This window comes from Paramisgurnus dabryanus, chromosome 16 (assembly GCF_030506205.2).
Source record: "Paramisgurnus dabryanus chromosome 16, PD_genome_1.1, whole genome shotgun sequence".
Classification (NCBI taxonomy): Eukaryota; Metazoa; Chordata; class Actinopteri; order Cypriniformes; family Cobitidae; genus Paramisgurnus; species Paramisgurnus dabryanus.
In genome coordinates, this window is record NC_133352.1 from 10,948,895 (window position 1) to 10,962,019 (window position 13,125).

Sequence of the window (13,125 nt, forward strand, 5' to 3'; positions counted from 1 at the left end):
ATTAATAAATGTTTTATAAGTGCAGTTCTTTATTAGTTCATGTTAACTAATGTTAACTAATGAACCTTATTGTAAAGTGTTACACAATTTATAATATCATATCATATCAAAACTGCATACTATTCACACACACACACACACACACACACACACACACACACACACACACACACACACACACACACACACACACACACACACACACACACACACACACACACACACACACACACACACACACACACACACACACACACACACACACACACACACACACACAAATGTATGCATTTATGCATTATGATAAATGCATAATGCCAAATGCATTAATATAAATATATAGATATAAACTGTGTCTATATAGATTTTTCTGTCTTACTCTATTTGCAAGGAAAATAAAGAAAAATATTAGACTTAAAATGGTCTTTTCTATTCTGTTTTGCTATATTATTTGTTTCAATTATGTGCGTGCGTGTCAACGAGGAATGTGCACTTTTTGTACTTTGAGCACCTGCCCCTCCAGAGGTCTCTGCACGGCCCTGATGTTTCACCCATAAAAACATTGCCTTACAGAATTTAAATGGGTTGTAAATGTCATCTCAAGTCAGTTTCAAAAGAACACAATTGTGATTTAACATGAGGTTAACGATTTCTGCAAACTGGTCCTAATTTAAGGCAAATATTGTTCCAGGTTTTAGACACACATCAATCATATCATTTACTGCTCTATACAAAATCAATAGATTTTAAAATAATTAAAAAATAATAAGTATGCAGCATTTGAGGTTCAAAGTGTCTGTTTAACAACGCGATATAAAATTTATTAAACTGAAATGTTTGTAAATTGGATCTCGGTGTGCATGTAAGATAAAATTGCGTTTCTTTCCAGAGAAAGAAATTAAAGAGCACCTATTGTCCAATTCACGCTTTTAAATTTCCTTTGTGTGTAATTGTGTATTAGTACAATGTTAACGATATGCAAAAGGTACAAACCCCAAAGTAAACGATGATGCAAGGTATCATCGCCAATGTAAATCTCTTTTCTTGGGCTGAAACAAATACACAGATTGTTGGCAACAGTTTACTTCCTGGTATTGGTGATGTAGACAAGACCGACATTATCATAATTCCTCTCGCTTTGTCTCACAGCCTGTAAGTTAAAGCAACACCAAAGAGTTTTTTTTACCTTAAAATAACGCTTCCAAAACAGTTTCAGTGGTTCATCCACTCTAAACAGGGTGAACAGCACTTTCACATTCGCTTTGCAGCCCTCTATCGGCCAAAACCGCACTTAAGAAGTTTCCAAACGTCGGGTAGTGGTCCTGTAGTCCGAGTGAATACTACAAAAACTTGCTTTACGGCAGACCTACAATCCAATCAGAGCCAGCTATGCCTCAGTATTTATGACAGTGGGTAATGGACAATTACGCTTCTAACCTGTAGGGGGAGCAAAGAGCCAAAACTCTTTGGTGTTGCTTTAACTCCTGTTAGCATTGCATTGTGAGCAAATCATTCAAACGTGGTAAGGAGCGTCACATTTCCATCTGACATCAGAGGTATTAAGGCCAATCACAACGTATAGATTTGCTGACCAATCAGGACACAGAGATTTTCAAATCTGTGCGTTTCAGGAAGAGAGTGAAATCTGGAGCTACAAAAATGTACGGTATACAATAATGTGTTTTGTAACTATAAACCACACAAACACATTGTATTATACCAAATGCACAAAATAATGTTGTTTTTTATTGAAATATGAGCCCTTTAAGAGAAACTTGAGCTGGAAATTCACTCCGTGGTCCATAAAACATCATAAATAACCTGAATATACTTTGTTGAACGTGGGCATCTTAGGGTCTCTATCATAAACGCATTACATACATTTATAAGACCTTTCTTTGAGCTGTGGTAGAAGATGGATGTTGGTATGTCTCATTAGAGGTCACATGACTCAACTGCTATAGCCTTGGTGTGTCACATGAGCTAATAGTGAATGTGGGTGATAACTGGTCCACTTGACCACAGGTGAAGCTGGACTGATGTTCATTTCCAGATAGCTCCCATATGTATTCATTGAAAATGTCATCAGCCAGAGAATGTATGGCCCTCGGGAAGCCCACCAGTAATATCAAAAGTGCACTCAGTAATGTTTGCCATAGGAAAGGTTGATGACAAATTATTTATTGTACTGCTGGTCGTTAAGATGGGGACTTTTACATAACCTTGCCAGGTCTTATTCGACCTTGTGATCTGTGATCTCAGCATTAGAGTAATTTATAATAAACGTGGTTATAACTCAATATATAAGCATATGTTTTAATACTGATATGTGCAGTTTCAACCTAGCTTATTACATTTACAGTGCTGTAAGTACATTAACATTGTATGTTATTAAAATTAATGTACAATTTATGTACATTTAATGTACATTCCCATTTTCCCCTCTTCCTGAGTTTAAATTTATGATTTTATTCTTGTACACTCCATCAACATATTTCAGTCATCAACTTGGTAAAACTTTTCTGTTGAAATAGAAATAAACAAAGTAGATACCTAATTTCCCAGGAGGAGAATATTTTTTTGCGGTCCATGTGGCTTCACATTTGGTTAATGTTTTGGTTTGTTTTCTGTGTTGATGAACATCTGCAGGACTGATTGATTCAGAGATGTCGAGCACATTGAGAATTGTGTCTCAGTGTAGATACGAGAATAAAACTGATTAACTACAAGACAAAATATATTGAAAAGAGTGTTTTAAACATAAATAACAGTAAAACAGTTGATGTATTAAGCTGGATATGATTCATAATGATGTCATCTTGGTCTATAAAAAGCCTTTTTATATGTCAGTTACAAGAACAGTTCACCTCAAAACAAAATGGCATCATTATTTTCTCATCTTGATGATAATGGTTTGACTTTCTTTCGTGCAACACACATTAAGGGACAAACATTTGTATGCAACAATCATATACTGTAACCAGAGGTCTCTAAGCTTATTTTACTCACAACATTTTTGAAGAACACACAAAAAATTACATTGTTGTCATTATTGAGCAACATTTGTTACTTCATGTGGTGAAATCTATATTAAAGGGCACATAATCCAATTTTACAAGGTGTATAAACGTGTGTTGGCACAACACAACAACCATACCATGAAAAAATCCACCCTCTCCTTCTTTCATAATCCCCATTAAAGTGCCAGACAGATCCAAAATTGAAAATGGCCTGTATTGCAGTGTATCATGTAGCTGTCCATTAATGTAAAAGACATGTAAAGTAGTTAAACCAAAAAGGTAACTATTAATAAAGTTACAGGCTTCTAAAGTAGGGAGTCGACTTTGAATCACTGAAACGAGTCGTCATATGTATCGAATCTTCTGCCTGTCTCTATCCACGAACAGTAGATACAAACACTTTGCATAATAATTTCCGCCTACAGTAAATTTTGAAAATATGACACTGTTTTTTAACCTTGTCTGGTTAATGTGACATCACACGAACAAAGCCCTGCCTATGGCCACTGCCTGACTGGCTAATTTCACCCAAAAGCTTTTATAAATGTTTGTTAGCATGTTGTAGCACTAATGCGGCTAAAGATACTACTGTCTGAACTGTATTCACAAGGATCAGATTTATTTTAACCAAAAATGCTCACTGTCTGTTGGTAAGGGGGTGAGGAGCTGTAGCTCATTTGCATTTAATGGACACACATGAAAACAGCCCTTTAGGGGCATTTTTGACTTAATGAATGATCTGTGGGGTATTTTGAACTAAAACTTCACAGATAAATTCTAGGCACACCTTACGCCCCATTCAGACAGCCAACGACAAGCAGTAGCAGAGCGACGCGATCTCATTCATTTCAATGGAAACCTGGCGACTTCTGGCGATACGAGCGACAGTGATCGTTGGCGACAGTATGGGCGTGTCCAGCGACGCGAGAAAGTTAAGAAAAGTTTAACTTTATGCAAATGTCGAGCGACTTTCGGGAGCGACTACCAATGAGAACAAAGCAGTGGAGTTAACGTCATCCTTCTCTCGTCAGTTACTGGAGAGGATCGTACTCATTTGTTTATGACAAGCAGATTTAGAAACGCCTCATTGAAAGAGACGTCGATAACGTCGCTGGCTGTCTGAACGAGGGGTAAGACTTATTTTACATCTTGTAAAAATGGGCACAACATGTGCTCTTTAAAGGGATAGTTTAACCAAAAATGAAAACTCATTATTTACTCACCCTCATGCTATGCTTAACCTGCATGAATCTCTTTATTCTGTTTAACACAAAATACCATATTTTGATAAATGATGTAACCCCAGTTAACAGTACCCGCTCACTTCCATAGTAGGAGAATAACAATTTTAAGTAGTTTCATTCAATGCACATAAATAATTAAGCACAATTACATTTCATATTAATCATATATATAATCAACTTTATTGCACTGTTATGAAAGTATTAGTAGTTATAATATAACTATAATTTTTTTTTCCATTTTTTATATAATTTATTTTCTCCCTGTTTCTGTCTTGCTGCTATGTACTACAACGTGATATAAATATGAATCGAACTGAACATTTATTTTTTAGAGTGGTGATCATGCAGCTTTTCTATCAAGCTTTCTGTGTTTGTAATGCAGTTTTGTTCTAGTGTTTGTTGTTTGCAATTTATTAGTACTGTTTCATATCAGACAGCATCCGATCAGCGTTCCGATGTCATAAATTATAAGCCAGAAATTGTTGGTAAGCGTTTTCTTCCCCACTGCATTGGCAGCAAGTGTTGGTAGCTCTATACCTCTTCACTTTACTGCTGCATTTCTCAGACCTGCCCTGCAGCTGACTCATGAAAAATAAAGCACTTCACACATATTTTCATCTAATCTGTCTCTCTTGAGCCTCTTTTTCTTCAAGACAGATAGACTGCAAGTGAAAATCAAAGGAAAGAGTAGGGACAAGAAAAAATGTTGTAGTTATTGTGTTTCTAAACACAAGAAATAGAAACAAAATATGCAGAGCTGTTCATCACCCAAAACATTTGCTGTTTAAAAAGTAATTGTTTCGTTTAATTTAGGATGTAAAACCAATGAAGTGAATTTGAGAAAGGACAATCTGCAGGCTAAAACATGCTGGGTTCTTTAAACTCATGGTTTCAACATAACAACTACTGGTGCTGGTCTACATGAACCTAAATGTAGCCCAATCCTAGGTTAAAACAAACCAGCAATTTTATTGATCATGACAGCAATAAATCATATATTATTGGGATATTTTAACGGGTTACAGTGCCATGCAGAGTCCTTTCAAGGGGTAGGTGCTCAAGATTTTCTGATCCCGCTGCGGCATTCGGGCCATGCGCGATTGCAATTTATCTGGTTGAGCTCGCACTGCCGCCAATCGCAAATGCCTTTCCGGGTGGTTCTTGCCCTTCGCCCGTTTGCGAAAAGGACACTTTGAGAATCAAAAAGCGCACTTTGGGAAAAGAGGCAGGGGCTCAAGCACCCCCGACCCCCCCCCACTGCAGGTGCCTGACGGGTCACATCTCCAGACCTGCAAAGTCGACCGCCTGGTTAAATTAAGCTAGAAAATGTCAATATTTGACTACTCATGGGTAGAAACAACATAACATTTGGGGGTTAAAACAACCCAGCATACGTCATTTTGAATCCAGTGATTGAGTTTGTCCATATTGTCCCTGGCACCATCTTGTGCCCCCCAAGGGGGCCTGCCAACAATTTGGGAACCACTGGGTTAAATGAACCCAGAAATGTTTTATATATGACCCAACGATGTGTTAAAACAACTCAGCATTTCAGGTTGAAACCATCCAGCCACTTGTGTTCGTCCCTGAAACTATATCCCTGCATTTTTCAGAGTGTCGATTGAAACAATCCAGCATTTATTTTTCTGTGGTTATCAGACAGATGAAGAGAAAAAAGCAATAATTCAGATAAGTTTCCCGCTTCTTGTTTGTTTTTGTTTTTTTTCAGTTTGGTGCCATTTGTGTCACAAGAACTACATGAATTACCTTTAATTATCTTTAATTATATCCACGGCAATAACCTTAAACAAAACACAGCCTTATTTGCATTTAATATTGTACATCTGTCTTCCAAGAGCCGCGTGCACAGGTGCACACAGAGCCACACCATGACAACTGCTTTATTTATTTTCATCATATGACTCCCCACAGCTTCTATTGTGTGCTAAACTGCTACACTTGACTGCTTGTGGCTCAGCATTAGGGAAGTCTCTCTCTCTCTCCGTTCTCTCCTTCCATCAGTCTCACTCTCTCTTTTCTCTCAACCAGACCAGAAAGCTCTCCTGCAGAGGTACCGGATTACACCCACATGTGCTTCTTTCCTGTCATGGTTGTAAACATATTGGACCACCACCATGCGCACGCAGGCAAAAATCCATGTCTCCTACTGCTTTTAGCTGAATGACAGCGGCCCAATTAGAGAAGCCCGCTGTCTCCCCATACAGCACATAGACATGTCTGAGTCAGAGTCAGTCGTCCCACCTCTGCAGGATGCATGCAGATATCTCTCTGTAAATCTAAATATAGTCCTATAAGGATAAAAGGTGTTGTGCTGCAAACAGGGGTGTACTAGTTTTAGTCAGGATTTTTGATAGTAAATGAGCCTAAAGAGTATCTTCAATGTGACAGGTGTCATAAAAGTACCACTGAACAAACAGAATACAGGTAGTCTTGTATTTAAAAATAAATAAATGCAATGCAATGATAAAAAAATCACTTTTACATATTACATAGAATGAAATGTTATTCTGTTTCATTTCACAAAGTAAGTATAATGAATGTATAATGAATGTATTTCTCTCATTCACTGTTATGCTGTTGTAAAATAGCTGCTACAGAAGATGGACACCTGTGACCCATATTTGTAAATTATATTTTTGTGCCAAGTTGCTTGCCTGTTTATTGTTACTTTGGGTATAGTGAACTGCATTCTTTATTGGAAGGATTTGTATAGTGCAACAATTAGTATCGTTATTAAGTTTTCGGTTTCATTTCTGAAGATGAAGAATAGTGCAAAACCCACCAGCACAATGCTGGACATCTGAGGTGTGTTTGTGAGAGTGCTGTTTTGCAGGTGCTATATTGGTGATTGCTTGGGTGTTGCTTTGTGGACTGATGTTTTTTACGAGTACAAATCTAAAGGTGTACTCACACTATTGAATGTGAGTGTTTGAACCCCAAAGCCTGGTTTCTTTGACTAGTGCAGACTGTGCTCAGGCATGGATTGGTTAATCGTGCCCTGGACCCCTGGGTTCGGGTGAAGAACGCACAGTGTAAGCGCAAATTTGTTCAAACAGTTGTGCGACGGTCATTCAAACTTTCTGATGCATGCAGCACGATTACGTAAATGCGGCACAAGTGATAGATCGACTAAGCAATATGATTATCTTTCAATATGTTATCGCGCTCCAAACGTCTCAAAATAGAAACCACAAACTTAACATCACGACGGGTTTCATTATTGAGAGAACAATTTACTTGTATCCTAATGAAGAAAGCATGCTCGGGCTTGAATAGAAAATGAACCGTGTTTAGGGCTCGTTTTAGTTGTGTGTAGGTCCTATGGCGTAGCTGTGATGGCGCAGGTTATGCATCGGTATTCATTTATCCGCGTTGACATGCAAACACACACACAGACCGCTGGTAGGCAGTATCCACGCATGTTGCACCAGTCAATGAAGAAGCAGGTTGACCAGTTTAACCCACAAGTGAAGAAGAAACAGCAACTTGTTGTTTTGAGACAACCAGCAGTGATGGAAGTAAATAAACAGCGACTTTTATGGCAGTTTGAGTTAAATCACTCCTCAACTTGGTCCATCTTTGTTCTCACCGTCGCAAACGTCGGAAATACCAATGATGCAGTTTTTTACCTGATGGGAGAGGTTCTAGTGGACCAATCAAAGCACTTGCGGTCTGCGTAGAACTGACACGCTGTTAAAAATTTGGCGAGGTGCACCTCAGGCTACACAGAGGCTACGGCATAGCTACACTGTAAAAAATTGACTGTAGAATTTACAGGATTTAGCTGGCAAAAAAGTTGCCAGTAAAGTTCTGTAAAAATGTTATTAATTGCTGTAAAATGGACTGCAGCATTATGCTGTAAAGCAATTTACAGTTAATTGTTGTTTGTAAAATACAATACTTTGTTGTTTTTTTTTACAGTAATATAGATTTAAACTTGTATTGTGAATTACAGTACTTTTTTGTAATTCCAATAAATTACAGTACTTAGTTGGCAACTAGAGTTGCCAATAAAATCCTGTAAAATCCGCAAATCCCAAGATGATACTGTAATAGTTTTACATTAAAATGCTGTAAAGAATTTTTACTACATTATACTCTAATATATTTACCAATATATTTCTTTAAATACATGACAATGAAAACTAAATGAAATGTAATTTACAGAATAATGCAACGAAAGTCAAAGCTGCTTCAATAACAACATTTATTAAAACTGACAGCAGTTTCTGTACTTTCAAACAATCAAACATATGCTGTTGTTTCAGCAAATCTTCCACTCAATCCTGAATATTCAATATAAAACAATGGCATCTATAAAACTTTTAAACACAGTTTGTGTTACATTTAAGATAGTGTTAAATCTGTGCTGGAACATAACATAACCTGTATGTCAAAAACACAATTCTTTATTCACAGAACTGGCCTATTTAAAACATGTTTTGGTCTTAATACATGAACAACTTCTTCACATTGGCGATTTATATTCTCTGCAATAATATTGGAATTGTTGCGTTTCAACGATGTGCAATTTGACATTATTGTCAAGTATAATGCGGAAAAAAATAAACATCTACAGAGTGCCCACATAACGTTACATTATGTGATAAATCCAGTAAGAAAAAATATAACTAAAAATGTGAAGAAGTAAGTATTAAAAGTCTTAAAGCATATTTAGACAGCATATTTCCGGGTTTTTTTACCAACAAAAATAATTCCATTTGATTCTCTGAGGAACACGAATGGTCTCTTTTAATTAACTTGTCCATTCTCTAAAGTAAGAACATTGTAACCATATTTATCTATAAAAACAACATATACACAAGGAAAGTCACCAGTAAGAACCAGTAAGGTCTAAATACATGAACAAGAACTTACATGCGTAACCATTCAAAGTCCATTAATTTTCTTAGAAGAGTAGACACATGAGGGTTTACGGTGTTGTTTCTCTTCTCAGAGGCTTTTCCACTTTTTCTGCCTCCAACCTTTGTTGTGGCTGTCTTGGTTCCAGTGGTAGGGTTGATTCCAACAAAACATCTGCACAAAGAACAAGCAAAAATCTATTTTAGAATATACATGTACATATATGTACATTTACATACAAATGTACATATTAACAATTAAATATCATATGGTAGCATGTGCACTTTCCTGATATATATAAAATGGTAAATATGTTGTAAATACATAAGAGTTAATGAGTGGTACTTACCTTGGAGTATGAATAGGGCAATTAAAAAGACCATAACTGTACATACCAATGATTTATATATATTACATCATCATAATACCTTACATCTTTGTCATTTTTGACAGTTCATGAGAAGAAAATTATGTGTATGTTGACAATACCAAGTTTGGACATATGCGCTGTAAGTACTACACATCTGTATAACATTTGTAAGAACAGTACTGTTTGCTGTTAGTTATTACAAGTACACCTTAAGGGTCTGTCATTATAGCACTTAACTCACGCCTGTAAGTAGGGGTGTGCGATTTACAACCTGATCTCACAAAAATTTTTGTGAAACTGACACGGTAAAGAAATGTGTAACACGGGCACGTAAAATGGTGGAAATACGTGACAATGCCACGCAAAACTGAGCAAAATAATCTGTGACTATTTTATGTATTTTGTTAGATCAGGCTGTCGATTTATATTCTCTGCGATAATATTGGAAATGTTGTTTCAACGATGTGCAATTTGACATTATTTACAAGTATAATGTGTGAAATAAAAAACATCTACAGAGTGCCCACATAACGTGATAAATCCAGTAAGAAAAAATATAACTAAAAATGTGAAGAAGTTAGTATTAAAAGGCTTACATTTTAGAAAGCATATTTCCTGTTTTTTTTTTACCAAAAAAAATTATTCCAAACGCAGCCACAGCACTGTTTTGATTCTCCGAGGAACATGAATGGTCTCTTTTAATTAACCTGTCCATACTCTAAAGTAAGAACATTGTTACCATATTTATCTATAAATACAACATATACACCAGGAAAGTACACATATTTTAAAACAGCTGTTGTCAACCTTTTCTCTTTTCAACCTAATGTCCACAACAATATCAAAAGGCTTATTTGTACCAAATAAATTACACTAGAGCTTGGCATCTCTACACAATGTAAATTTGTTACAAGAACATCCAAACAATAAGAAATCTTTTGAATTTTTGATTGTTTTAGCTTATCATGCTTGTTTTGTCGTATTTTGAATAACTGTCATTTAAAAGTCTTAAGGCCTACTTGGAAATACGTTGAGGGTCCCATCCCCCTGGTTGAGAAACACTGCTATAAAACAAATAGCTACATATTTGAATATAATTACCTTTGAACAAATTCAAGTGTGGATGATGCCTCCTCCTGGTAAACCAGGTTAAAGTTGTAGTATGCTGCAAACAAGGCTGCAAATCCAGCCACAAGGTTTGGGTGTGGATTCACAACCACCTGACCTTCAATACTCAGCATCCACTGAGTTGCAGTGAGGATTTCACCTAAAAAGAAATATTGAAAATAAGAAATATAAAATGTAAGAGAAAATACAACAGTCAACATTTACTGAACAATTACAGAAGAGTTCAAAACATTGTTCACTACCTAGGACGATCAGTCTTGGTGAGTCTGGAAGAGTGAAACTATTTTCAACATCAGCTTCTGTTGCCGCTACCTAAAAGTAATAACATGAGAGAAAAACATGATGTGAAACATTATATGAATTTACATATATGAGATCAAGTTTTTAATAATAAAGCACTATATATGGCTTACATCAGCCTGAAGAATGAGTGCTTCAGGTTTCTCTTTGAAATGGGACAGAAGTAGAAGGATCACGCATGGGATGATACAAGATGCTCCACTATCATCAAACTTGACAAGTATGCGCTGGATCTCATTTGCATTACACCCTGCTTGCTTTTGTTGGAAGAACTGAATGATCATCTTTCCCTTCTCTTCCATGGAGTTCTCAAGTTTTTCCAGAATGCTTATGTTTGTGAGGGATTTAAAGTGGCTATAAAGTTCTTTGGGTGTAAAAAGGTATGGCCAGTCATTTTTCAACTCAGCAAAGGATGGTGGTGGACAGGCATTGATTGATTTTCTTTGGAGATAGTATGTTGCTTCCATTAACTGACTGAGATGTCTTCTCTCTGCTCCAGCTGGTCCCTCAGTACTATAGAGGTCTTTCATTTCTTTTTGTTTATCTTTGAGACTCTCCTCAGTTTCTTCTACAGGACACTCAGGCTGCCATCTCACACAACCGTACTGGTCAGCAGGTCCTGGAGCAATGTGTTCCACTGGTGAATTTGAGGTAATTTTCTGTGTCCTGCGTCTTGACAGTGAGCAGCCACGATTAACATGCTCTACTCGTGTTTTAATTTGAGTCAACAGAGATCCATAACCAGTGCCAATCTTTGTGCCATCTCGCAGGACATCAGCAAAGCATTCCGGATATTGTCTAACTATCTTCTTAGCCACAATCAGGCACTGTGATTTCGATGGATTTAACTCTGTCAGTCTCATCTCATCCACAATTATTCTAACCATTTCTCTGCGATCCTTTGCTGTAGGGCGTTTTCTCAGTGCAATGGCTGTTTTAATATCAGAAGACATCCTATTCCAGGGAACTTCAAAGTTTTCCGGCCATACAGATAAATCCACAGTTGTACTGGAACTGTCTGTGCTGGACACACTTGGTGTGCTTGATGAGCTAGACTTTGATAAGAAGACCTCCGTTGTGGTATCAGAAAGCAGGTTTGGGGTTTCTCGAGATGTTGCTTTGACACAACTTGTTTGATCTGAAAAATAAAGTCAGCCTGTAAATCCTAATATAGCTCAGCATATATCTCATTCATTTCTCTATGGTTGTCTTAAATTCAAGAGAGTGTTCTTAGAACATAAAGATATTTTGATAATTGTACTATGTTAAGCGAGGATAATCCTTAATTTGAGTTCCCTGTACAGGGAAGCATTGAAGCATATTCAAATGTTATATATGATCATGCCAAGAAAACTACTGATATCAATATTTACAGTGTGCAAAGAATTCTGTTTTTAATCTGACTTCAAAAATAAACCGATTATATTACTTGAGACAGTGGTTCTCAATCCTGTTCCTGGGGGACCCTGCTCTGCATATTCTGTATCTTCCTTACCTGACACATCTGACTCTTGATTATCAGCTTGTTAGAGGAGAGCTTCATTAACTGAGCTAAGTGTGTCAGATACAGCAGACATACAAAATGAGCAGAACAGGGGTGCCCCAGGAACAGGATTGAGAAGCACTGCTCTAAAAAACAGGGATTAAACCCCACCACTGTATGCAATATTTTTATGGTGCCTTTAAGTATTGGTCCACATTAACAGTGTAAGAAAAATCCCAGAAAATTGTGTTTCACAAAAGCCATACCTCCTGCATTCCATGCACTGAGGAGTCGACGGCACTGTATTGGTGTGATGTGATCAGGGAGATCCTGCTCTTTAATGAACTGCAGGTCAGATTTGGATTCAACTCCTATGCTTGCCAAAGTGTTCAAGAGAGAAGAAAGTTTATCATCTGGTAGCCCAGGTAGGACAGCCAACACAGCATCTCGTACTTCCTCCCCTAATGATGACATGGTTCTACAAATCTGGGAAAGAGTGATGAAAAGTAATCACTGGTAAGCCATTCATCTTGTACTGCACTAATGGATAATAGTCAAGGAGATTCTCTTGTTTTACACAAATGTAGTTTGACTCTTGATCAGTCTCTGTAAGACAATGGATGCCCATATCAACTAGCTCCACAGCCTGCTGCATTCTCACAACAAAGTAGATAGACTCATTGGAGTGAATCAAAA

General features: G+C 37.1%; 1 protein-coding gene across 1 annotated transcript; it reads right to left on the minus strand.

Annotated features, from left to right (window-relative positions):
• Positions 1–9,159: 9,159 nt before the first annotated feature.
• LOC135749465 (uncharacterized) lies at positions 9,160–12,903 on the minus strand. Its single transcript, XM_065268056.1, has 5 exons — positions 12,696–12,903; positions 11,060–12,084; positions 10,889–10,958; positions 10,620–10,785; positions 9,160–9,322 (listed from the first exon to the last, which is right to left on the minus strand). The coding sequence occupies exons 1-5, from the start codon at positions 12,901–12,903 to the stop codon at positions 9,160–9,162; spliced, it is 1,632 nt and encodes a 543-aa protein (XP_065124128.1).
• Positions 12,904–13,125: the final 222 nt, after the last annotated feature.

Bases quoted from the DNA above. Each gene is read 5' to 3' on its own strand.
- LOC135749465 (XM_065268056.1), bottom strand. From the start codon at position 12,903: ATGTCATCATTAGGGGAGGAAGTACGAGATGCTGTGTTGGCTGTCCTA. The intron at 12,085-12,695 runs GTATGGCTTTTG...TTTATTTTTCAG, and splicing joins CAGTGCATGGAATGCAGGAG to ATCAAACAAGTTGTGTCAAA. The intron at 10,786-10,888 runs GTAGTGAACAAT...ATTTCTTTTTAG, and splicing joins ACCAAGACTGATCGTCCTAG to GTGAAATCCTCACTGCAACT.